The sequence below is a fragment of the Hylobates moloch genome, unplaced genomic scaffold (assembly GCF_009828535.3).
Source record: "Hylobates moloch isolate HMO894 unplaced genomic scaffold, HMol_V3 SCAFFOLD_15, whole genome shotgun sequence".
NCBI classification, from domain to species: Eukaryota; Metazoa; Chordata; class Mammalia; order Primates; family Hylobatidae; genus Hylobates; species Hylobates moloch.
The window spans coordinates 30,305,142-30,330,961 of NW_026652290.1; the positions used below are offsets into that span (position 1 = coordinate 30,305,142).

At 40.5% G+C, this 25,820-nt stretch overlaps 1 protein-coding gene across 4 annotated transcripts in view; it reads right to left on the reverse strand.

Moving 5' to 3' along the window:
* BUB1 (BUB1 mitotic checkpoint serine/threonine kinase) overlaps window positions 1-21,094 on the reverse strand; it is a 40,500-nt gene extending 19,406 nt beyond the window's left edge. For 2 of the 4 annotated variants that reach the window (XR_009210042.1, XM_058428900.1), the window contains exons 1-15: window positions 20,970-21,094; window positions 17,388-17,447; window positions 17,168-17,306; window positions 15,752-15,948; window positions 13,603-13,646; window positions 12,541-12,638; window positions 10,904-10,956; window positions 10,628-10,812; window positions 9,366-9,517; window positions 4,665-4,924; window positions 3,060-3,118; window positions 1,693-1,821; window positions 1,485-1,599; window positions 626-724; window positions 111-192 (exon numbers count right to left, since the gene is read on the reverse strand). Coding sequence is in view for 3 of the 4 variants with exons in the window: in XM_058428900.1 (XP_058284883.1) it covers window positions 111-192; window positions 626-724; window positions 1,485-1,599; window positions 1,693-1,821; window positions 3,060-3,118; window positions 4,665-4,924; window positions 9,366-9,517; window positions 10,628-10,812; window positions 10,904-10,956; window positions 12,541-12,638; window positions 13,603-13,646; window positions 15,752-15,948; window positions 17,168-17,306; window positions 17,388-17,447; window positions 20,970-20,995 (1,698 nt within the window). In the remaining variant the exon portion in view is untranslated. Of the gene's footprint in view, window positions 1-110; window positions 193-625; window positions 726-1,484; window positions 1,600-1,692; window positions 1,822-3,059; window positions 3,119-4,664; window positions 4,925-9,365; window positions 9,518-10,627; window positions 10,813-10,903; window positions 10,957-12,540; window positions 12,639-13,602; window positions 13,647-15,751; window positions 15,949-17,167; window positions 17,307-17,387; window positions 17,448-20,688; window positions 20,816-20,969 lie in introns of those variants that run through there. The other 2 variants (XM_032177346.2, XM_058428901.1) reach the window with 2 other exon arrangements.
* Window positions 21,095-25,820: the final 4,726 nt, after the last annotated feature.

Sequence of the window (25,820 nt, forward strand, 5' to 3'; positions counted from 1 at the left end):
TTTTCAGCATAGTTTCACGTACACATTATCCTCTGACTGGCATAATCATTTGGTACAATAAAGCAGATGGGTTGTAGGACCCATTTCATAGATAAAACAGGTTTGCTTACCTTTGGTTTTGAAGGAAGTCTGCTGACAGAGCGTTCTCCAAAGGTCCTGGCTCCTGTGGATTTATTTTTAGGCTGTGGTAATCTAAGGAAAGATTTGCTAAATTATAAATAGTAAAACATGCTAGGGAAATAAATGCTATCACTTGACCATTAGAAAAGTTCTCTACTTACCCTATTTAATGAGTTAATCTTTATATAGATATTCCTTGCTTTTATAGCAGTTCTAGCAAAACTGAGTGTAATCAAATTAACATGACTTATAAAAGTAGACCTATCATTACTTAAGTGAGGGTAGGAAATACAGAAATTTCTGTCACATAACTTTTAGAAGCCAAAAATGAATTCCTGCAGTACTGTAGATCTGGAGAACTTTGGCAACACGCCCCTGGTCGTGTGGTCAAAAGGCTCATTTGACCATGTGATTGACAGTTCACATTCTGTCCTCACCACCCCACCACCTCTGGTCCCAGAGAAAACTCTGCAGCATCCCATTAACTAGATGGTATTTTTTTTACCCATAATTTTCTTTGTTTCCATCTTCAAACACATGAAAAGCAGATGACAAAGAAGAGATGATCTTATTGACTCCCCAAGCCCCAGACGACCTTACATCTTCTGCAACAGAATAAAAAATAGCATCTAATTATTGTAGTAGGAAAAAACATCCTTTATGTTAAACTTCAACTACAAATAAGAAAAAGGAATAACAGCTGACAGAAAAGAACTAATATCAGCTTTTCAAATACTAGGCAGTAAGTCACTATAGTGAGATGAAGTGACTTAACTATGGTAACAGGGTTTTGTACTCAAGTCCCAGGTCACGAGTCTCTGCCACATATCAGCAAGGTGTTAATCATTCTCCTAAATCACTACTATTGTCACCTGACTCACTCAATAAACGCTCTCAGGGTTTTGTTTCCCATTTCCTTCAAGAAAGAATTAACCTCTTAGCTTTACATTTCAAATCCTCCTGAGTCTAATTGGCTTCTACTTATCTTTATCATGATCTCTGGCTTCTAGCATGAATCCCCTGACTCTAGACAAATGTGGGCTAGCTGCCAGCCTCCTCTAACACTCTGCCCCAGCCATTCCTCTACCAGTGAAGGCTCAAGTCACACCTTGAGTACTCAGCCCTTCTTATCCATGGGGGTTTTGTCCTTCTTTAGTACTATTCTTTTTTTTTTTTTCCTTTAATCAAGCAAATCTATCACACACATTGAGTACCTTGTCAAGAACTGTCTTATTTTTATTTCATGCATTCCCTGCCCTTATGTGACAAGCTAATCAAGGGCAGGGCCACCTCTTAAATAATTCTTGATATTTTCCATGATAACCACCTATAATGCTATGCACTTAGTCGCTTTTAAATAGTTATTACTTTGAAACTGGGCTTCAAATGCATCTTCATTTTGATCCAGAGATTGCCATTCATCTTTGTCATCAGAAATATCAGGAAGTGTAGGAGCCTGAAACATATTCATGATGAAACCTTAAAGAACAAAAAGAATAACTGTAAACAGGTTGCAAAAGAGCTTTCATTAACTTGTCATCAGGTGCTACACACTCAGATAAAATACTTTACCTAATGCTTCTTTTGTGTGCACGGTGGGTGATGGCTGCACTTTGGATGGCGTTGCCTGAACCATTCCCAGTGATGTGTTTGGAGTTGCGTGAAAAGAACTTGTGTTGGCAACCTTATGTGTTTCACACCCTAGCGAAGAAATGGAGACAAAATGTGGTATCAGTAGGGAAATCAGAATAACTTAAAAGACACACAATTTAAGTAAGTTACAATTAAAACAGTTTGTCATTGTTAAAAATTATCACTAAGAATTTCCAGTATTATAGTGCTTTCATATATTTCATTTTTATCTTTATAATAGTCCTATGAAGTAAATGAGGTGAAAATTATCCTTTTACAGAAAAGGAAATGAAGGCTCAAAGAGATTGAGTGGTTGGTCTGGATTATACCATATTAGCAACTTTGTCATAAATTATACCCTCAGTGCCACTGTATCCCAAGTTCATAGTCACAATGTAAATCTTAAGATTGGCTTACCATCTCATTCCACTGCAGTCAGGCATAGAATACAAGGCCCTGCACAGCCTGGGTCCTGTTTGATCAGGCCTCACCTTTCTCCTCTTCCTGCTTACCTCCCCACATTGGTCCCTTTGCTGTGCTTAGAATATATCAGAGATTTTCCTGCTTGAGGGCTTAGCACTTAATATTCCCTCTGCCTGAAAGGTTGCCCAAGCTAATGGCATGGTAGCTCCCTAACTTTAGCCCTTTACCCAAATACCACCTTCTCTGAAATTTCAACCCCACAACTCCAATGTACATTTCTTTCCCCCTCTGTGTGGGTGGAGATTTTTTGTTCATGACTTCATCCCTAACCATGTATAACAGTGCCTGGCACCTACAGAGCAGGCTCAGTAAGTCTTGGTTCAGTTAATGAACCTCCAGCTATTTCAAACAGCCCTGCTCCTCACCAAACTGTCCAGAAAAAAGATGTCCAAGTCACACAGGGGGGAAGTGAAAGCCCAACCTGTGTGTCTTATTATTTATAAGACTTATCTCCTATGCAAATGCCTCTAACAAAGTAGTACCGATTAACAGTGTAACACTCCTAATTAAACTTTTGATAACCTTTCCTACCTAACATACTAAAGATGACTCTGTTTTGGATTAATTTCCTGAGAAATTTACTAGAAATGTATTCACAAATTACGTTTCCAAAGAATGTTAAACTAAGAAGATGTGACTAACAAGTGGATTTCTACATTTATTTGAAATAGTTCAGGGATAAATAACTTATACTCTAAGAATAGGAAAACTAACACTCAGGTTCATTAAGGCCTGAAGGCTTCATAAACCACAGCCACAAAATACACCTCTGAGTGACACAGAGGAATCTGGACAGAAACACATCTATTATAATTAAACATTACCTTCTTTGATCTCTGCTCCACTCTGTGGCTTGAATTCATGAGTACTCTTATTCACACATCTGGAAGAGAAAACTCTTGAGACACACTAGAGAATAAAATGCTTGATCTAGGCTGGACACGGTGGTGGCTCACACCTGTAATCCCAGCACTTTGGGAGGCCGAGGCAGGAGGTTCGCCTGAGGTCAGGAGTTCGAGACCAGCCTGGCCAATATGGTGAAACCCCTTCTCTACTAAAAATACAAAAAAAATTAGCGGGGTGTGCTGGCAGTCACCTGTAATCTCAGCTACTTGGGAGGCTGAGGCAGGAGAATCACTTGAACACAGGAGGCAGAGGTTGCAGTGAGCCAAGATCGCACCATTGCACTCCAGCCTGGGCAACAAGAGTGAGACTCCGTCTCAAAACAAAAAAAAACAAACAAAAAAAATGCTTGATCTATTAGAATTTTTAACTAACTCTCAAGAAATAATGGTAGAAAGAAAAAAGAATCAGTCAATAATTACAAGCCTGTTAAAATACAGATGGAACTACTTAGGGTCTACAGTGTTGGTAAATAAAATGTTTTTTTTCCTTTGAGTTCCATTTCAGGAAAAGAATTCTTACAGAAAAGACCAGGTACTAAACAATTGTGTGACATAGTGATTACAGGGATAAGAACCATCTCTATATGTGGTAGAGTCCTATGACTATTCAAATGATCACATTCATTACAGAGGTTAAAGAGTTGAGCCCGGCTCCAGGCAGCTAACCAGAGTCAGGACGTGGAGAAGCACTGGTGCGCCTCAGCTGTGCAGGATACCTTTGCTGTGATGAGCCAGCAGCCACAGTGCAATGTCCTCTAGTGTTTAAAAGTAATGGTTATCAAGAAAGAAAAAAATGATACACAAGCCATTTATATCACACTTTAAGTGCACTTGGGGTAGTGGATCTAACATGTCTATTTAACATTGCTGGAGTTCCCTTAATAAACCCTGTTAAGGTATAAAGTAAAACATGCAAAGCATTTTTAATTTTACAAATCCCTATAAAAACGAGCTAAAAGAGAGCCAAAATGACCGGAGGTAAAAATGTAAATTAAACGAGTGATACGACATTAACGATAATTTCTGAAATCTGGAAAAATCCCTCAAAATTGGGGTAAAAACTTCCAGTGCAGAGGTACATTTTGAGAGACAGAATCATGTGTATTAATCCCAAACTGCTCCCTGTGGGAAGACAGAAGGAATATGAGAACACATGTCAAATAATTGTCTAGACAGTTATGATCCCTGCAGGTATTCAATCAAAGCCAGTGAGCAAAGGCAATTTAGCCTAACAGCTGTATATTCTTCAGTTACAAAGTGACTGTTGACTTTCAGGGTACTGAAAATTTTTAATTCACAAAAGTATAAAATAAAATAAATACTCTAAAAGAAGCATGGAATAAGTAAGCCTAAAGGATTGGGAGCAATGTTTTGTCACTTGCTTTTTCAACAACATACCTATCTAAAAATAAAAGGCAGACGTCATTCATCTTTTACATACTGTTCCAGATAATGCAAGTCATGTAAAGAAGGTGACAGGTGCCACTCACATCACTGTCATCTCTAGGACTACCTTCAGCTTACCCAGCATCTTTGCTGGCCACTGCAAACATGGAGTCTGTTACTGTCTGGGCTTTCAAAGGAACAGGAGGAGCAATGCTCTGGCTGGTGGCTGGGGACACCAAAGCTGCAGAAATAGCATTTGCCAAAGGAGGAACAACAGGAGGTGCCTCTCTTGGGTTCTTTTCCATGTTCACTGATGTCTGCTGATAGGTGACTGGAAGACATGGAGCTCTCAGTTGCTGCTGGGAGCCTACACTTGGCCCCACACATGCTGGATTAACCTTTCATGTTGAACAAACAAACAACAAAAACAAAACCATGAAGTCCAGAATACTACTAATCAGGCATTACAACTTCTCAAAGCATGGCATCTGTCTTCAATAGATTCCTTTTTCCTTGAAGTTTACCCATACTCCTTCTTCAAGCATTCTGAAATGTACAATCAACAACAAAAAGACCACTCTACAAAATGTATGCTTTGTAGCTTCTGAACCACAGACACCATTAGCAGCTCATAGTTTCTAACCACTGAAATAACAAGTCTCTATAGTTGTATCAGCATTTAAATATTATCTTATTTCTCTTTACTTAATTTTGGGAAAAGGTCAACAAATCAGTGTTATCAAAAGCTCATTATGGTTTTCCTCCCGTTAAAATACCCTTAGATTGGTATATGAGATAGGGCTTGAAAAAGGGAAAAAAATAAATAAATAAAATACTTTTCATAGCCGTTTTCACTTTGAAGAATAGGAAACACAAATATAAATTGCAATAATAACTGCCACAAAAGCCTGTCTCACAACAGGAAGCATAATAAGCTCTAAATTTAAAATCTTTGCTTTGCTACTCACATCAGTGTAAGATTGTAATTGTATGCTTTAGTGTTATAAAGTTAGATGAGTTAATTTCTCACCATATAAAAGTATGCTTATAAATTGTTAAGAAAAACACCAGCCAGGCATGGGTGGCTCAAGCCTGTAATCAATCCCAGAACTTTGGGAGACAGAGGCTGGTGGTTTGCTTGAGCTCAAGAGTTTGAGACCAGGCTAAGCAACACGGCAAAACCCTGTCTCTACAAAAAATACAAGAAATTAGCTGGACATGGAGGCATGTGCCTGTAGTCCCAGCTACTCAGGAAGCTGAGGTGGAAGGATCACTTGAGACTGGGAGGAGGAGGCTGCAGTGAGCTGAGATTGCACCACTGCATTCCAGCCTAGATGACAGAGTGAGACCCTGCCTCAAAACACAAACAAACAAACACACACCACCAAATGTCTAGGGCAAGAATAGTTATTTTACAGACTAATGGAAAAAAATATAAAAACCTCATCCTCACTTGTCAGCAAAAATGATAACCTACACCATTTTCTCACCTACCAAATTAGTAAAGATTAAAAATCATCATAATATTCAATTCTGAAGAAATATTCTGAACAATACCAGAGATTTTCTCCACTAGACACCAAAACACATAAGAAAGTTGGAGGCCAAGGTAGGTGGATCACGAGGTCAGGAGTTCAAGATCAGCCTGGCCAACATAGTGAAACCTCATCTTTATTAAAAATACAAAAAATTAGCTGGGCATGGTGGCGGGCACCTGTAATCCCAGCTGCTCAGGAGGCTGAGGCAGGAGAATTACTTGAAACCGGGAAGCAGAGGTTGCAGTGAGCGGAGATTGCACCACTGCACTCCAGCCTGGGCGATAGTGGGAGACTCCATCTCAAAAAACAAGAAAGTTGTAGTAAATACACCTATGAAATGATCAAGAAGAGATCTACTGACTAAAGCAAAGGTATAGATATTTTAGAATTGGATCTCATATATATGAAAATTTAGTACATGGTAAAGATATTTTAAATCAATGGGGAAAGGCTGAGCAGATCAATAAATGATTTACAGACAACAGGCAATCCACTTGGAAAATATATCCTGATGCTATTCATACAGAGAAGTAAGTTTGGAAAAGGGAGGCTTCTAGTTAAAGACAGTGGCTTGATATACTCCCAAAATCTCACCAACATGACAGTGAAGGAATTCTAACACTTAACATAGCTGTTGAAGGAGGCTAGGAGCGGTGTATCCCTAATTGCTAGACAAGTTCAGAAATCTACAATGCTAGCTACACCTCAGAATGGAAGTGAAGGTGGAGGTGAAGATAGGAACATTGTAAAAGTGTTTAAAAGCAGATGCTGGCCGGGCACTGTGGCTCAAGCCTGTAATCCCAGCACTTTGGGGGGCCGAGGTGGGCGGGTCACAAGGTCAGGAGATCGAGACCATCCTGGCTAACACGGTGAAACCCTGTCTCTACTAAAAATACAAAAAAAATTAGCAGGGCATGGTGGCAGGCCCCTGTAGTCCCAGCTACTGGGGAGGCTGAGGCAGGAGAACAGCGTGAACCCGGGAGGCGGAGCTGGCAGTGAGCGAGATCACGCCACTGCCCTCCAGCCTGGGCGACAGAGTGAGACTCCATCTCAAAAAAAAAAAAAAAAAAAAAAGAACTTAATAAGATGGCCATAAAAATTAAGGCAATCTCAAATAAAATTAGGGGGAAAAAAGGACAAAGATAGAAAATGGTGAAATTTAAGAAAATTAAATGACCAGTCCAGGACAGACTAACAGAGAGTATGAGGAAAAAATATCCACCTCTAAAAATATATATCAAGAAAATTCCCCAGAATTGCAAAACTAGAACATTTAAGCACAAAGTATAACGGATGAAAAGATAAATACCAGATACATCACTATGTCACAATACAGCAAGGAAAAATGATTCTATACCCCTCTAGAGAAAAATAAACATCACATCAAAGAATTAAGAATCAGAAGGACTCTGGGTTTTTCCACACCAATAGTGCAAGCCAAAACACAATGAAGGAGTGTCTTTAAAAACTCTGAGGGAATGTGATTTCCTTCCTAGAACATTGTGCCCAACCAAATTATCAACCAAATGTGAGGGTAAAATAAAGATGCTTTTAGACATGCAAGAGACCTCAAAAACTAATCCCTCAAACATGCTGCTGTTGCTTTCTTTTTTTTTTTTAAATAAGCTACTGGAGAATGTGTGCCTTTGAAATGAGGACATTAAGAAGAGATAAAGACATGGGAACCAGGGATATACCACAGGAAAGGAGCCAGGGAGAACAATTTATTAATAATTTCTTGCAACTATCCAGGGAAAATATAAATTATACAAAAAAACAAATCCAAATAAATCAGAAAAAAATGAAATGACTCAATAGAAAAATGGACAAAGCCATTCAGTCAATTTAAAGGAAAAAAGTTAAACAGCCACGAAATGTATCCAAAAAATGTCCAAATCTACCTATAATTAAAGAAACTACATCAGGTGCTTGAAAAGATTTAGTATAGTTAATGTTAGCCAAATGTGTACAAGAAACAAGTCCTTTTACACACTATTAATGTGAGTGCAAAATCCTAAGTTTATAGAGGGCAGACTGACAGCATTTTAGGTACATACACTTGAAAGGCAGCGTGATTTCTAACAGTTTCTACATGATACACTCCCTTTTATAAGGTATGACAGAAGACTATGCTGCAAGTAGAAGTAGTTAGATATCTACGCGATAGTAGTGAAAGACCTATCAGAGGTATTAGGTAGAAAAAGCAGAAAATAAGTCTTATTTATGTAGAACGTTCTATTGTATTCGTATTTATGTGTTTTCACACAATAAGTCTGGAAAGATACAAACTATAGCAGTTAGCAATAAAGGAGAACATTCAGACCAGACGTGGTGGCTCACACCTGTAATCACAACACTTTGGGAGGCTGAGGCAAGAGGATTGCTTGAGCCCAGGAGTTTGACACCAGGCTGGGCAACATGGCGAGACCCCATCTCTATTAAAAAATAAATAAAAAATTAGGTGGGTGTGGTGGCACATGCCTGTGGTTGCAGCTACTAAGGAGGATACAATGAACAGTTATCATACCACTGCACTCTAGCATGGGCGACAGAGCAAGACCCTGTCTAAAAATTTTAAAAAAAAGAAAAAGGTGTGTGTGTGTGTGTGTGTGTGTGTGTGTGTGTATGTGTGTATATATACATGCATACATACATATATATATACAAATGAATGCTCTCCTTCATATATACATATATACACACCTTTCATGTGATATTTTAAAAAACCATCTAGTCACATTTTTATACTTTCCAAATATGTAAGAAAATAAAGTATTTTATCTTCATGGTATCCTATGTCATAGACAGACATATAATATGAAAGATTAAGCAACCATTATACAGTTTAAATGAGTTTATTTCCAATCTCCTTCATTCACTACTAATTTTAAGAAAATATATGTGGCTCTAACACACTCATCACTTCCCTGCTTTTCCAAGATGAAATAATGGCAAACAAAAAATATATCTAAATGATAAATTATTGAGAGTACTATACTCCAATTTTCATTACACAGTAGTCACTGTACAAAAACCAGAAAAAGGTCTATATATAAATACATGAATATATAGACATGTACACATACACACAAACATGTAAAACATACTACCATTCTGTTTTGTAACTTTCTACTCTCACTCTACATTGTGAACTTCTGTGTCAAATTATTTTAGACTTTCTCAGAAAGTTACTAGCTAAATTAACATCAGAATTAACTCTAAAACAGCACATAGAAAGGAACAAATCAAACTGCCATTCCTGCTGCTGGGCACAGGACATGTCATGAAGGGCACAACATACCTCGGATCTTTCCTGGGAAGCGGGCAGATTCTCATGGGATGTCTCCACCACCTGATGCAACTTCTTATGAAGTTCATCCATTTTCTGTTTTAATAGCTGTTCTTCAAAAGCATTTGCTTCTTTCCTTTTCATATAATGTCTGTCTTCATTTACTTTAGGAAAGATAAAAATGGTTTGCATGCAAAATTTAAATCCAGGTCATCATAGGAATACATGCAAAATGAGGAAAGGGTTATATTTTAGGGGGCCGATTTTTTTGTTAGTCTTTCTCATATTTGGTTTTAGAAGTGAAACTTGTATCACCTTTTAATTTTTACCTGCCCACAGCTTGGCTACTATATGTTCAGGGCATGTAAGCTACTAAAAAAAAAAAAAAAAAAATCTACATGCTGATCAAAAATAATAATAATAGCACAGTATAATAGTAAAGATTTTGTTAGTCATCATATACATGATTGTTCTTGTAAACAATCATGATTGTGCAAATCATTTTAAAATAAATTTTTATTTGTTTTTAAAAGATAAAAATTTCTAGAGACTTTCTAAGTAGAAGTGAAGTACACTAAATGATCAGGGCTTCAAGCATGCTGTGGTCAGTCTCATTTCCAACAACTGGTTAACAGAGCCATGACACAGACAAGTCAAAGAGTCTGGCTTAAGACTTTTGGTCATGGTACGTGAAAGAAAAACGCATCTATGCCCAGTACAAAATGAGTCCTCTGTGTTAACTGACTTGCCTTCTGTGTTGTCAACCGAGTATAAAAAGTAATGAACAAAAAAGAAAGGCCCAGAATGGCTATAGCCCAAATAACTTAGATAGTATAAAAGTTCCGAGTGGAATAAAGGTTCAAATAACTGACGTAGAGGTTTAGAATTACTATATACAGATAATACTGAAAAATTTTTAAATATTTATTTCACTAAAGCTAAGATGACAGTGGTATGGATATCCAATTTAGTACTCTTTCAACTATGAGTTTGCTGCCAAGACATCAATTTAGTCCTTGGACTAAGTTGGCTGCTACACTAGTGGTTAAGCAATTTCCAATTCAGAAAAAAAAGTGCAGCTCGCTGCCAGTGCAGTTTTCTCGGGGCAAACACAAAATGGGTTAACAATGATTTCCGGGCTTCTGATAGGATGAGATGAAGACTTTTTTGCAGTCTTTCAACATAGTCAATTATTCTCTAATAAAGTAATTACTCAGAGATGAGGATTTTTTTAGGTGACATAAGAATAACTAAAAATACAAGATTGCAAGTACCCCATTGCTCATGCTTTCTCCGTTGATTATATTTCTGGGCTCTCAGTTCTTCAAAGGAAAATTCTGATTCCCCACGAATAAGCTTCTCCTTGCAATACATAACAACCTGCTCAACATCAACTTTGGATGCCAAAGATGAGTGCACAGAATATTCTGATTTAGAAATCATGATCACTCTTTGTTCCCTACAATGGGGGAAAATACATTATTTACAACAACGTACCGAGGAGCACTTAAAGGAAACTAATAATAGATTAATGCACTGATTATACTTGCATATTTGACTCTTTATCACAAGCTGAAGATATCACTCCAGAAAGCTCTGAACCCTAAAAAACAGAAAACAAACATGAGCATTCACTTATCTGAGAAGAAAGCTTCACCCAAATGATTTCACAAAACAATATGAAAATGCTTGAAGGGAAGAGGGACCTTAATCCCAAGTAGATTTATGTAATTTTAAATTATGATTAATATCAAAAGATTGTTTGTATCAACAACCTTACAATAACTATTGTAACTTAATCTAATCAAAGAAAGAGGTTTTTTTTGTTGTTTTGTTTTTAATAAAGTCCTACTCAGCAGTAGAGAAGAACTATAGTTGATTTCCCTTCAATTCATAGTCTAGTAGCTACAGTATAGTGTCTGAACATTATGGGATTGACATTCCAACTGCTGTGTTAAATTTTTTTTTTTAATTAAAATTTTCCTCAGGTACTACTCTGCCCTCAAGAGTTCTCAAATTCATTCACTAAACAAATATATGCCAGACACCTCCATGTCACACTCTGAGCTAGGTCTGGGAAATGTGACTGCAATCAAGACCCGTCTCTACTGTCTAGAGCTTAGACAGGATAATAGGAGGTCAGGAGGCTGGCAAGCATGTGTAGGACGTAAAATGTAAATTGGGACAAGCTGCACTACCTGTCAAAGTCACGAATGCATATTCTACTTCTAAGAATGTGTTACATTAATAAAACCTGTACATACACCCTAAGCACAGAGGCATTTCCATTGGCTTTTGCTTCAAGGAGGTCCTTGATGAACTTTGAAAGAAAGTTGTACTGGGGAGGGTAACATGGGAAACATAGCTGGGAAACATGAGGCTGCAGGAAGAAGAGAGACTTGATTATTTTCCCATGTTGATACACCATGGAGGCAGAAGAGATCTCCATAGGGCAAAAATCTTGATGAGGATAAGGACAAGCACAGATAGAAGGCCACCTTTTCTCACAGGGAAGGATGCAGTTACATTTATTGGTTGGTGGCAGAAAACTGACAGATGTCGCTTGATGGCATCTGCTATGTGTTGAAATAGTATTTTTGAAGTTCTTGAGAGAGGCTAGAGGTAGCCAGGTCCCAAGTTTGAAGAGACTGAAAAGAAGTCTAAAATCACTATAGTTTGGCGCTAAACAGTGAACCTGGAAACATAAGAGATACACAAAACATAAGGAGTGAATCAGACACTGGAAGCATGTCCCAGTGCCTGGGAGTATGAGACCTCCCTGTTACTTGAGGTAACAGGCACCAATCTTTGAGGCTCTTGAGTTTTGAAAGCCAGGCTCAGGAGCCCCCAGGTGGATGCACTCCCAGGTAGGGATTTCCAGAGCCTATGCAGAGGCCAGCAGAACAGAGGAAAGGACATTGGTAAGGGAAAAGCTGGTGGGGAGAGTAAAGACAGGAGGCTGTGTGGTGAGGGCCTCTGGGTTAGACAACAAATTGTATTTGAGGTGAGCTGTGGGGGAGAATAACAGGCCCAGGAAGTTGCCACAGGAGCAGGTGGCTGACATGGAGCTTAGAGCCATGAGTGAAAAATCAAAGAAATGAGATGTCAAAGTGGATGTAGAAGGCAGCCAGGCTGGCTATTCAATACCATTCCCAGTTTCCACACAAGCTACAAATGTCATTATTACCTGATTCTTAGAAATGCAGGCCATGTTATTTCCTGGATTTGATTTTGATGTCATTTGATTTAAAACCTGAACATTATGCAGAGGTTCTGAGGTTCTAGCTATGAGGGAAAAGAGGATAAAATAAGGAGAAATTAAGGGTAAAACCATAATAAGTAAAATTATCACATAATAAATTCCCGATTCTTCCCGTAGGAATCATTAGAAGTAAATCAACTCATTCACACTGTCTCAGAAATTGCAACTAAAACGTTTTTAAAATAAGTATTATACAATTTTCTGATCAATTCAAAATGCCAGGAAGTACCCAAAAGAAATGTAAAACCTAACTAATAATTTTAAATAACCGGATAGGATAGGCAACGCTTATTGCTGAAATGTGATATTTAGTTCTAAGAAAAAGAAATGGCTATATTTCTTTAAAAGTTGCATTAAACACATTTGATTCCATTCAAAATAGATGGAGTCCAGATTAAGTATTTTGGTCAATTTTGAATTAAAAAAAAAATCCTAGAAATACAGTGAAATTATCAAGCTTTTTTTGCAGGTTTGAGTTTTTAAAATGCTAAGACAAAGCCTCTGCTCTTTGGGGCTATTTAGTGGGCATTATGATGATCAGAATGCTTTCTCTGTTACCTGAGAGTACAATTTAGTTTTCATTAAAAATTGGATTTTTTTTTTTTTTTTTTTTTTTGTGGAGATGGAGTCTCACACTGTCGCCCAGGCTGGAATGCAGTGGCATGATTTCAGCTCACTGCAACCTCTGCCTCCCGGGCTTAAGCAATTCTCCTGCCTCAGCCTCCTAAGTAGCCAGGACTACAGGTGCCCACCACCACACCTGGCTAATTTTTGTATTTTAGTAGAGATGGGGTTTCACCATGTTGGCCAGGCTGGTCTCGAACTCCTGACCTCAGGTGATGCACCCATCTTGGCCTCCCAAAGTGCTGGGATTACAGGTGTGAGCCACCATGCCCAGCCGGGTTTGTTTTTTAAAGAAAAGAAAATACTAGTACAAATCCAAGACTAAATGGACAACAACAGGCATTTTAGAAAGCCTGATTTTACCTTGAGCTGGCAAATGGGTTTCAGTGAGGCGTGTCTGAAATAACCTAAATGACAGCAGAAAAGGCATCAATGTAGATTATAAACTTACAGTACATGGCTGTTAGAGTGAAAACTAAATACCATAGACAACTTATTATAAGCTAGTGAAGTCTGACATCAAGATAGAATGTACAGTTGCATTTTAGAGTTGCTTCGAAATTAAAAAATAAAATTCTGGAAATATTTTTATATCCAGTACATTATCTGTATTACAAAAATTCCTCCTTTTGCCTAGTTTATGTTAGTATTTCTCAAATTCATATAAAAATGCACCCTCTTTCTCCACGTGTCAAGTCTGCAAACGTTTTAACACAGGATGTTTGACCTCCTACTTTAGGTTCTTTATACGTTTGGAACATAATGAATATATTTGGAAGAAAGAAGTGAAAGTACAAAAGTACTTAGATTACTGCTTCAAAAGGCAGACATATCATTGTTCATGCTCTGTGAGAAGTTCTCAAATGTCATTTCATGGCATATTTCATTTTCAACTCTACCTGTCGAGTAATGTGCAATTCCCATGCCTGACATTTCTGAGCAATGCGAGCCAAAGTGCACACTATAAAGCAACCAAGTGGTAACGCTTGTTGGCTCTTAAGTCAAACAAACCAATGGTTAAGAAGCCATTTTATGTGATGAGGAAAGACTGAAAATTACGTGATATTAAATAATTATTGTCAGTTTTCTTAGGTATGATTATGCAATAAGGCTCTGTAAGAAATAAGATTTTAGAGATGTTTACAATAGGGTTTGGGGAAAAATATTTTGCTGTTATGGATCGGCTTTAAAATTCGTCAGCATTGAGAAACACGAAATGTTAATTATTAAAAGTTGGTGATAGGTAAATGGAAGTTTATTATACTAATTTTTTTATGTGTATTTGAAAAATCTCAATGATATTTTAAAAAAGCATGAGTACTATAGAAAAATTGAAAAGATGAGTATATTAAAGGCTGGCAAAGGGTGCAGTAGATAATAGGTCTCAAATTCTACTAATGAGAGGGGAAGAGTAAACAATTGGTATAACCTTCAAGTAGGTAGTTTGGTTACATGCACCACAAGTGTAAAAACTCTTCATATACCCTTTGACTTAATAGTTTCAATTCTGAGAATCTATGAGAAGAAACTAAGTAAAAATAGGAAATATACTAAAAAGTACTTTTATGTTGAAGGAAAAAGACCTTGACACAAAGCTGTATATATACATAAAGCATGCATGCAATCCTGTAACAAGAAGAGAAAAAAGCACCAAGGAAAATGCCAAAAGGTTTTCTTTCGTTTTCTGTATTTTCACAATTCCCTAAGTGAGATATGTTTAATCATAGAAAAAGTTTTAAAAATGTGAACAATGTTATTAAGAAATATATTCATCACAGGCCAGGCGCAGTGGCTCACACCTGTAATCCTAGCAGTTTGGGAGGCTGAGTGAGGCAGGAAGATCACTTGAGGTCAGGGGTTCAAGACCAGTCTGGCCAACATGGCGAAACCTTGTCTCTACTAAAAATACAAAAATTAGCTGGGCATGGTGGCAAGTCCCTGTAGTCCCAGCTAGTCAAGAGGCTGAGGCAGGAGAATCTCTCGAGCCCAGAAGTGGGAGGTTGCAGTGAGCTGAGATTACACCACCGCACTCCAGCCTGGGCGACAGAGTGAGACTCCATCTCAAAAACAAACAAACAAACCAAAAAAAGTATTTATCATGGTGCTGTTTATAAAAATCAAAATGTAAACAACTTCAATGTCCAATTGGAGAGTGGATTATGACACAACACTGTGACAGATTTCACAACTACTATAGAAGTAGTTTAAAAGCTCATAATTTCTTAAGTATTTCTTTGTATGTACAACTAGACATACAATATGATTTGCTGTTAAAATATATAAACGCAAAGATACCCACACAGGCACAGGAAAAGATACTAGAAGGAAATGTACCAGTTATTGTTAACAGTAATATTTCTGAGCAGTTTTTTTCTTTACACTATCCTGTATTATCCATATTGTCCAAAACTAGAAGGATTTCCCTGTACAAATTGCTAATGATACAATTTTTAACAGCAAACATTACTTTTCAAAGTCAGAATCGTCACAGGGAGTTTGACTTTGTAACTACCTGTATTGTTGTTGCAGGAACTCTCTGGGTTCAGCCTGGTTTTGAATTCCTCTCTGAAGGACAGCACTGGCCTGCTGCAGCTCTCCTTGGGCTTCCAGATGCCCCGCCCAGGCAATGTACAGAGGGGACGACAGGGTTCCAATCCCATGGTTGTACAGAAACTCAAAAAATTGATGGAGGTCACTGTTGTACTCAGCCTACACGAACCCAAAACAAAAAGACATAAGAATAATGAAACTGCTAGTCTATGTCTGCTGAGGAGTTAGCCAGCTAAGCTGGGAGCCCCTAGGTAGCTTCAGATGGGAGCTGGTCATCAGCAAAACCAAGGCAGGCTTAGAGGGTTAGGCTTTTCAGCCCCACCGCTGAACCTTCAGGGAGGGAAGAGGGACTGAAGTTTAAGCCAATCACAATGGCCAACGATTTAATCAATCATGTCTGTGTAAGGCACCTCCATAAAAACCCAAAAGGATAGAGGTCAGACAAGCTTCTGGAGAGCTAAATACATGGAGGTTCCTGGAGGGTGTCACACATGGAAAGGGCAAGGAAGCTCCACACACCTTCCCCAATACCTTGCCCTAAACATCTCTTCATCTGGTGTTCATCGGTATTCTTAATAATATCCTTTATAATAAAACATTAACCGTAAGTGTTTCCCTGAGTTCTGTGAGCCACTCTAGCAAACTGATCAAACCCAGACCCAGGGAGAGGGTTGTGGGAACTCTGCTTTGTAGCCAGTCAGTCAGAAGCACAGGTAAAACAACCTGTGGCTTGCAACTGGCATTGGACGTGAGAGGCAGTCTTGTGGAACAGAACCCTTAACCTGTGGAATCTGAAGGTATTTTCAGGTAGTGCTGGAATTGAATTGGAGACACAACTACAGAATTGATTGACTGGTTGCTGGTAGAGAGAAGTCCACACATATTTTTTTTTTGGTGGGGGGAGGGGTGGGGACAGAGTCTTACTCTGTCACCCAGGCTGCAGTGCAGTGACATGATCTCGGCTCACGGCAACCTCCACCTCCCAGGCTCGAGCAATTCTCCTGCCATAGCCTCCCAAGTAGCTGACATTACAGGTGCCTGCCACCATGCCCAGTTAATTTTTGTATTTTTAGTAGAGACAGGATTTCACCACGTTGGCCAGGCTGGTCTCGAACTCCTGAACTCAAGTGATCCACCTGCCTTGGCCTCCCAAAGTGCTGGGATTACAGGCGTGAGCCACTGCGCCCGGCCCCTACATACTTTTTAATCACTAGTGGCACAGAAGTCTGTTGAATCAGAGAATGAACAGTTTTTCCTCTCCATATCTTCAGAACTAGAAACAAGGAATTAAAAGCCTAAAATGATCTTACAATCTAAGTTTAAAAAGCAAAAGTACAACATGATTATAGTTTTGATTATACATCTTAAGTATACTTACAAATTTTAAACAATAACTGATGAATCTTGGGTCATTGTGGTATTTCTTCTTATCTAAAAATTCCTTCATTAAATATTCTAGTAAAGTTATCAAGTATTCTTTATTCTCAGGAAAATTCTCTTCTACCCACTGTATGTATCTAGAAAAATATGGATAATGTTAATTTTCCACGGGGCAGCATATAGTTTGTTTAAGGGAAATAAAATAATTAAATGCTGACCTTTCCCATTCACCAAGAGGGTCATTGCCCTTATAGCTCTGCATGTGGGCTTCAAGCATCCTAGAAGAGAGAAAGGTATGCACATGGGATATTAGGGATAATTTCTACAAGCAAAAGATATACTTCATTTTATATATACCATTTATATGCATTAAAACAAAAATCTTAAATATCAATCCAAATAGTATTTAAAATTTTAAGAAGCATTCGCTCAGACATAGTCAGAAAACTCAGAAGCAGCCAGTGTTTTTCCAGAAGTCCCAGCTCTATCCCCAAGAGTCTCCTTCTCCTCTCACGGAACCCCAATGTCACTACCACCATGAGGGGCAGTGTCCAGAAGTTTGCTCCTCCTCCTAACAAGAGGATCCAAGCATGGTACTGACTCAGACTCCTGCCCTTCCAGCGGGATCCAGGCATGGCACTGACTCAGACCTCTGCCCTTCCAGCGGGATCCAGGCATGGCACTGACTCAGACCTCTGCCCTTCCAGTGGGATCCAGGCATGGCAGTGACTTAGACCCCTGCCTTTGCTTCCCAGGAGCATGGCTGAGACATGACTAGAACAAGAGTCAAAGAGGGCTTGTAAATGGGTGAGGCAGCCCAGAGTACCACAAAGTAGAGTTCCCAGACACAGTTTGTTTTCATGGCTTCAAGTCCCTGAGGAAGAGCAGATGATAGCAGTGCTCAGAAATCAGCCACAGAACTCCCAGAGAACTCCGCATCCCCCACTTCCATATACTCAACCACAGCTGAAAAAAATCAGCCAGGCAAAGCAAAATTCCCCTTGGGAATTCAGATGCTAGAGGGGCTAAACAAAAAGAAACATGCAAAGTAATGTCGGGTTACATTCAGTACTCAGAAGAACAAACAAAATAAAATATAACAGGAGAAAGGGTGAGAATGTGATAAGAGTTACTATTTTTAGATAGGGTGGTCAAGGAAGTCCTGCCTCTCAGAGGCGGTGACGTGTGATCAGTGCCAGACAGCCATGTAGCTATCTGGGGGGGAAATGGTCAAGGCTGAGAGAACTTCAAGAACAGAAAGCAAGCCAGTGTGGTTTAAGTGTGATGAGCAGGAAAAGGTGGGGGGGGTGACAAGACCTAATTTGCATTTTAATGTCCCTCTGTGTGAAGAAGGAGGTAGAGGTGAGAACAGAAGTGGGAAATCAGTCAGGAAGACTCCTAGGTTTTCTATCTGAGACCCTATAAGATTTTTTTTTTAAAAAAAAAAACGATGTAAAAAGCAGTATGTATTTTTATTTTTATTTTTTTAGAGATGGAATCTTGCTCTGTTGCCCATGCTGGAGTGCAACAGTGCAATCAAGGCTCACTGTAACCTCGAACTCTTGTGTTCAAGAGATCCTCCTGCCTCAGCCTCCTGAGTAGCTGAGGCTACAGGCACATGCCACCATGTCTGGCTAATTTTTTATTTTATTTTTTGCCGAGATGAGTTATCACTATATTTCACAGACTGGTCTTGAACTCCTGGCCTCAAGTGACTCTCTCACCTTGGTCTCCCAAAATGTTAGAATTACAGGCATGAGCCACCATGTCCTGCCTAAAAAGCAGTATTTACTTCTAGCTATCACCTTGGTATATGAATGAAATCAATGTTTCTTATGACTTAAAATCCAGAAGCCACAAAAGAAAAGCTAGATAAAGACAACTATATATAAATAAAAACTTCTGCATGGCAAATAACCAAAACAAACAAAAAACCCACAAAATAGTCAAAAGAGAAATGATAAACTGGAAAAACAATGAGCTTTTAGAAGCTGAGAAAAAAGTTATTAACCCATTTTTTTTTTTAATGAGCAAAGGGCATAATAAATTATTTCACAGAAAAACATGCATGGCTCACAAACATGAAAAATGTTCAATCTCTCATAACAGAAATTCACTTCGCTGAGATACAATTTTTCACTCATCAGATTGGCAAAAATAAAAAACATGTGAAAAGATTGTGTAGGTGCAGCAATGGGAAGCAGGCTGTCTGTCACATCTTGCTTGTAGGTGTGCATGTGCTCAATTCCTGCCAAGGGAATTATCTACCAAAACTGGACTGATTTGCTTTCGATCCAACAAACCACTTCTGCAGATCTAGAAGACACATACACATGTGTATCCGCAAAATGTGATGTACAAGATTTTTCACTGTGCCACTATTTGAAACAGATTGTCAACAATCTGTGTCTATAAATAGTTGACTGCTTGGATCAATTATGGTACATGAAATATTACACAGTTGTAAAAAAAGAACTTTATGTATTGGTAGAGATCTCCAGGCATATTGTTAGGCAAAAGAGCAGTGTATATACTGTTATATTTTATGTGTGGTAAAGGCAAAAAATGTATACAAACATGCAGACATTGAATATATTATAATAATGTAAATATTTATATTTCCAAAAAGAAACTAGAAAAACAGTTACATGTGACAGAGTAGGACAGTAGTCAGGTACAGGAGTTCTCGGTAAATACTGTTCTAAATCTTCTTTTAGTCATATAAACGTATTGCTTATTTTTAAAACTAAAAAAAATAATAATTCTGAATTTTGAACGTCTCTCTTGCCTTATAGCAGAGGGACAAATCCCTATTTCCGAATCTTTCTTCCAAAATATGTCTAGTAGGCTCGCCCAAGGTAAACATTTCATATTCTAACACCAACCACATTTCTCTAGTAAAATGACCTAAATACACTGTAATAGTAAAACATCCAGTTCATTAAAGCAAATTAATCTTTGCTTTAATGATTAAGTCAAAATAGGACCAGGAATATCTGCTTTCCCTTTAAAAAAGGGGCGGGACACTTCTGAAAGAAAATAATTTGCTGGCTAGGTTGAAGGCTACAGAAAAAATCTTAGAGCAAATGGATTTTTGTTTTGACTGTATTTAACAATCTCGGTCTTCTGATCCCAAAGAACTGATCAAACGGACCAGGTTTTACTTCCTGCACCTATGACTTAATTGTTTTAAATACCTTTAAGTAACAGTCTGGGTAAATCATCTAAGTCATAAAACAAAGGCGTAGGAACTTAAAAAAGTTAGTGATGTTAGCAGGTTGGCACACATCACCAATAATGAGCAAAGCTATTTTTTTTCAATTTTTTTTTTCTTAAAGTACACTGTATTCAAAGACTTTTAAAAAATAGCAGTGAGATTACGGATAGGAGAGCAACTTTAAATTCGTTCCCTATTGTAGTCGAATTGTTAAATACGTGACTTTGAAAAATGTATCATAAAATCTAAACATAAGGTTCAGGATTTTTGTTAGTTTGAACTGTCAGGAGGGGATTCCTTACAAAGAATAAACGAGAGCTCTGAGGGCCTAACGAATTATCCAGATTGCTCCAAACGGCCACCGTGGCGCACATGGGCGGACAAGCGCCAGGCCTCAGCGGAACCCAAGGTGCCGGAGCCCTCCCCGGCTCTCAAGCAGCCCACAGCCTTGCTGGGTGGGACACATTCCAAACCCAGGAAGGGGGCGAAGGGGGCAAAAGAAGGCAGGTCTGGGGCGGGCCGGGCCCGAACCCTAGGCGCCCCAGCCCGCTGGGCTTCCCCACCCCACCAGACGGACACTTACTGAATGACATTTTCCGGGGTGCCCATGGCCAGAGGACGCTGGCCGGCAGCGGCCAAACTTGAACCTCAAACCAGAAACCGCCGCCAATTCGAATACCCCGCGCAGCCTCAGTCGGCTCGCCGAACGTTTCAGGGCCTCTGCCCATTGGTGGCGGCGGCAGAAGGTTGGCCAATCACCGGGGCCGTTGCTCGGAGATCAAGTCCCGCCTCCCTCCCTTGAGCCGGTAGCTCCTCCCACTTCCCGTGGTTTTCGGTTGAACCGAAACCTGGCGGTTGCTGAGCGAGCGCTGGGGGTTTGGAATGCGGCGCGGCGAGGGGGAGCTGGTTTGGCTCGGGCGTAGGGAATTGGTTTTTTTGTTTTAGCTATCCAGGTTGTAACTGGTTTTCATAATTACACGATTAAGCCATCATTGTAGGAAAGGCTTTGCAGGAGAAAAATGTCTTAACTGGAGGTCTTTGAGACAGAAAAACCCTGCCTCAGCCCTTGGGTCCTGAGAATCGCGTTTCTTCTCCCCTTAGCTTAAATATGTAAACCAGAATCATTATGTCTGGTTCATGGAATGGAGGAAAAAAATCCGTGTGCAGGGTCGAGACTGTCGTGACGTAAGCTGCAGCACCCGGGAGGCAGGTGGCGAGAAAAAACGGGACCTGCTGCCAGGGACGCCTCCCGTTTTCTGGCAGTTTTCTAATTCAGCATCTTCGGCTGTGAGAAAACATCCCAGATGCTGAAACCAATAGTCTTAGCCCAGAATCTCAAATGCCGTGGCAAAGAGGGAGTGACGACGGCCTGTGGAAAAACCTGAGGAGTTTTTGGCTTAGCGACTTCATGTAGAGGGGACGTGGAGGCGGGGAGGGCGTTCTAGGGTCGGCTACGTAATTATACGAGGCACTGGAAAGTGATGGGTTAGTGTCCTTGGAGTAGACCCCTGGGCTTTATTGAACTGATCTGAAAGGCTGGGCCCTGAGCCACACAGGGGACCTGTCAAACAGCTTCAAGCGGAAGATGGGGCTCAACGGGACTGAACTCTCTCTACAGCCAGCTGTAATTAACATAAAAGCAGAAGAGTTTGGGTAGATTATAGAATGCCAGCTTTCAACATCTTTTGGGGGACAGGGCACTCTGGGAGACCAAGTTCTTAGACACCATAAAATCAAAAATAGACACCTCTTTGTAGAGGAGTCCAGATGTCTAAAGAGGAAATATGTAATACGCTGATGTTTCTTTTGTTTTCTTGTCTTTTTTTTTTTTTGAAAAGTTAAAATACTAAGTTTATATAGTGAAAAAGTTACAGTAAGCTAAGGTTGACTTATTGAAAAAAATGTGCTTATACTATGGAATGAGACCACCACTTCTCCTGTTGTCCCTCCCAGCTTCTCCCCCACCTCCCCTTTTCCCTAGTTTATAAGACAGGAGAAAAGTGAGAAAGCAAAAAGTTAGAAAGAAACAGAAGTAAGATAAATAGTAGACGACCTTGGCACCACCACCCGGCCCTGGTGGTTAAAATAATAAAAATAATATTAACCCCGACCAAAACAACTTCTGTTATCTGTAAGTTCCAGACATTGTATGAGAAAGCACTGTAAAACTTTTTGTTCTGTTAGCTGATGCATGTAGCCCCCAGACACGTTCCCCACGCTTGCTCGATCTATCAGAACCCTTTCACATGGACCCCTTCAAGTTGTAAGCCCTTAAAAGGGCTAGGAATTTCTTTTGCGGGGAGCTCGGCTTTTAAGATTCTAGTCTGCCAACGCTCCTGGCCGGATAAACTTCTTCCTTCTTTAATCCAGTGTCAGGAGTTTTGTCTGCGGCTCGTCCTGCTACAATATGTATATCAAGGGTTTCTTTGTTGGTGTCTGACACAGACACAGAACCACTGATGCCCAAGCCAGTGCTCTCTACACACAGAAGCCTCCAACCTCATCTTGAGAAATGGGGCCATGAGGCCACCCCAGACATCGAGGGCTCCATGGAGGCTGGGGGGTCCATGGGACTGGGCACATCCCAGCGGGTCTTGGATCCTGGCCTTTCCCCTTCTTGATGCCAGGACCTACTGAGTGCTCGCAGGTGTGCAATGCTGGGCTGGGGGTGCTGCTTGTGTGTCAAGAAGCCTCGGGGTGCCTCCCTCCTTCTCACACCTTTCCCAGTTGGCATGAAACAGGGGGATTCATGATCAACCCCGGTGGCTGCTCATGTTGAACTGGTGAAGCTCTCTCCCTGTTGTCTTCTGGGGACTTGGAGGGCAGGGCTGGATCCCCTCAAATGAGCTTAAGTGGTACTGCAGACAAGAACGCGCTGCCTGGCCCTCGGAATCCTGCATGTCGTAGCCTGACCGGCACCTCAGCCTCTCCCTCATTAAAGCAGCCTATGGAGGGCTCAGCCCAGTGGGCTCAGGGGCTGCTATGGAGAGGGTGTAGGGTGTCTGTTCCCTGGAGGATGTTCTCAGGGCTCCTTCACTTGCCTTTAGAGATTTCCACCATGAAATACAAAGGCCACAACAGGTCAGGTCAGGCTCTTCAGCATCCTAATCCTCCTTGAGCTCGCTAGGTTTTATTTCTTCTGCCTCTTCAGGGTTTGTCTCTACTGCTTTTTCCGCAGGTGCCGGGAGAGGACTTGTTGGTATATGCTGACGGTCATCTGCACACTTGGGCTCTTCCATATCTGCTCCAGAAGCTGGAGCGTCTCCGCCACTTGCAGAGTCTTTGTCATTATGGGTTTCAGAAAAGTTGTTGTCCTCAGAGCTTCCATTCTTCTGGTCTGCCCAGGTAGCCTTCAAATGCTGGGGAGCATCCTCAGCTGAGCCTTTGTTGCTCAGGGGCTCCTCTGTCGTTGATGTTTCTTAAGAGTGAGTTGGGAAAGAGTTAGCATAGTCTTCTCTGCCCCCTGGTCTTTAATAACTTTTTACTCCACGTCTCAAAAGTGTTTCAAGAGCCACTTGACAATACAGAATAAAGAGCTGTTCATGCTAGAAGGAGGTTGGGTGGATGTTTCTGCTTCCTTGGCCTCTTGAGTTAAATACCTAAAAAAATAAGGCTGGGCATGGTGGCTCAGCCTATAATTCCAGCACTTTGGGAGGCCAAGGCGGACAGATCACCTGAGGCTAGAAGTTGGAGGCCAGCCTGGCCAACATAGTGAAACCCCGTCTCTACTAAAAATACAAAAATTAGCCAGGTCCTGTCTCTATTAAAAATACAAAAATTAGCCGGGTGTGGTGGTGCACGCCTGTAATCCCAGCTACTCTGGAGGCTGAGGCAGGAGAATCGCTTGAACCCAGGGAGGCAGAGGTTACAGTGAGCTGAGATTGCGCCACTGCACTCCAGTGACAGAGACAGAGTCCCTCTCAAAAAAAGAAAAAAGACATGTGCGGTGGCTCACGCCTGTAATCCCAGCACTTTGGGAGGCCGAGGTGGGCGGATCAAGAGGTCAGGAGTTTGAGGCCAGCCTGACCAACATAGTGAAACCCCGTCTCTACTAAAAATACAAAAAATAGCCGGGCGTGTTGGCACGCGCCTATAATCCCAGCTACTCAGGAGGCTGAGGCAGGAGAATCACTTGAACCCGGGAGGCAGAGGTTGCAGTGCACTGATCGCAACACTTCACTCCAGCCTGAGTGACAGAGCGACATTCTGTCTCAAAAAAAGAAAGAAAGAAAGAAAGAAAAGAAAAACAAAAAACCAAAAACCTAAACAAAAATTTAGCTTGTGGAAATCCCGACGCTCACTGAGTCCGGATATTTCTTCCAGTGTGTTGATGGCTTTGAATCTACCTGAGTCTCCAATTTGTGGGGTTTATTACTCAAAGGGTAATAAACTCTGAGGTCTTTAGATAAGTGCTAGATTCTGCTAACCATCACAGGAACTAGGACACTTTTGGTTCCATCAACTCAAGTTTTCATCTGCTTCTGATAGCGGCTCAATCAGTAATCAACAGGAAATGTTGATGGAGAAGCCATCATGAGATAGGTGCAAATTATAACCTTGTCTAACTCAAACAGAGTTAGACTCCTTAACTCTGAAGGAGTTAGTGATTTAGTCTGGGAAATGAGGACACAGAAATAAAGAATTATTTAAAGGTGGTATATATATATATATTAAGAGCCAAATGAGTTCAGACTGTATCTGCTAGGCCAGCAGTCCCCAGCCAATTTGACACCAGGGACAGGTTTCATGGAAGACAATTTTTCATGGTGGGGTGGGGGTGGGGGCAAGGGGTTGGGGTGGGCAGTGGCTGGGATGGTTTCAGGATGAAAATGTTCCATCTCGAATCATCAGGCATTAGATTCTCATAAGGAGCTCGCACCCTAGATCCCTCGCATGTGGCAGTTCACAATAGGGTTTGCACTCCTATGAGAATCTAATGCCCCGCTTATCTGACAGAAAGTTGAGCTCAGACGGTCACCCGCCAATTACCTTCTGCTGTGCGGCCCAGTTCCTAACAGGCCATGAACAAGTACTAGCCCATGGCCTGGGATTGGGGACTCCTGTGCTAGGGGTATTCAGAGGAGGAAGAGGTCATGCGGACCTGGACCTGTTGGTCAGACAAAGCTTCATAGGGAAGGTGGGGCTTGAATTGGGCCTTGAAGGGAGGGGGGATGGATATGGGTCTAGCAGAGCCCTGGGGAGGTCATTCCATGTGTAAATCAAGATTTTAGAAGGAAATCACTCTTGAGGATTCATGAGCATTAGAGGTTCTTTTTCGAAAGACTGGTTTGCTATTTTGATGTTAAATCTTGAATGCTAGACTAAGAAGTTTGTACTTCATCACTTTAGTAATGGTCTTTTTGAAGCAAATAAGCATGTGATCATAAGGACCTCATGATAGTTACACTTAGCTCTACCCTGTTTTCTAAAAGCC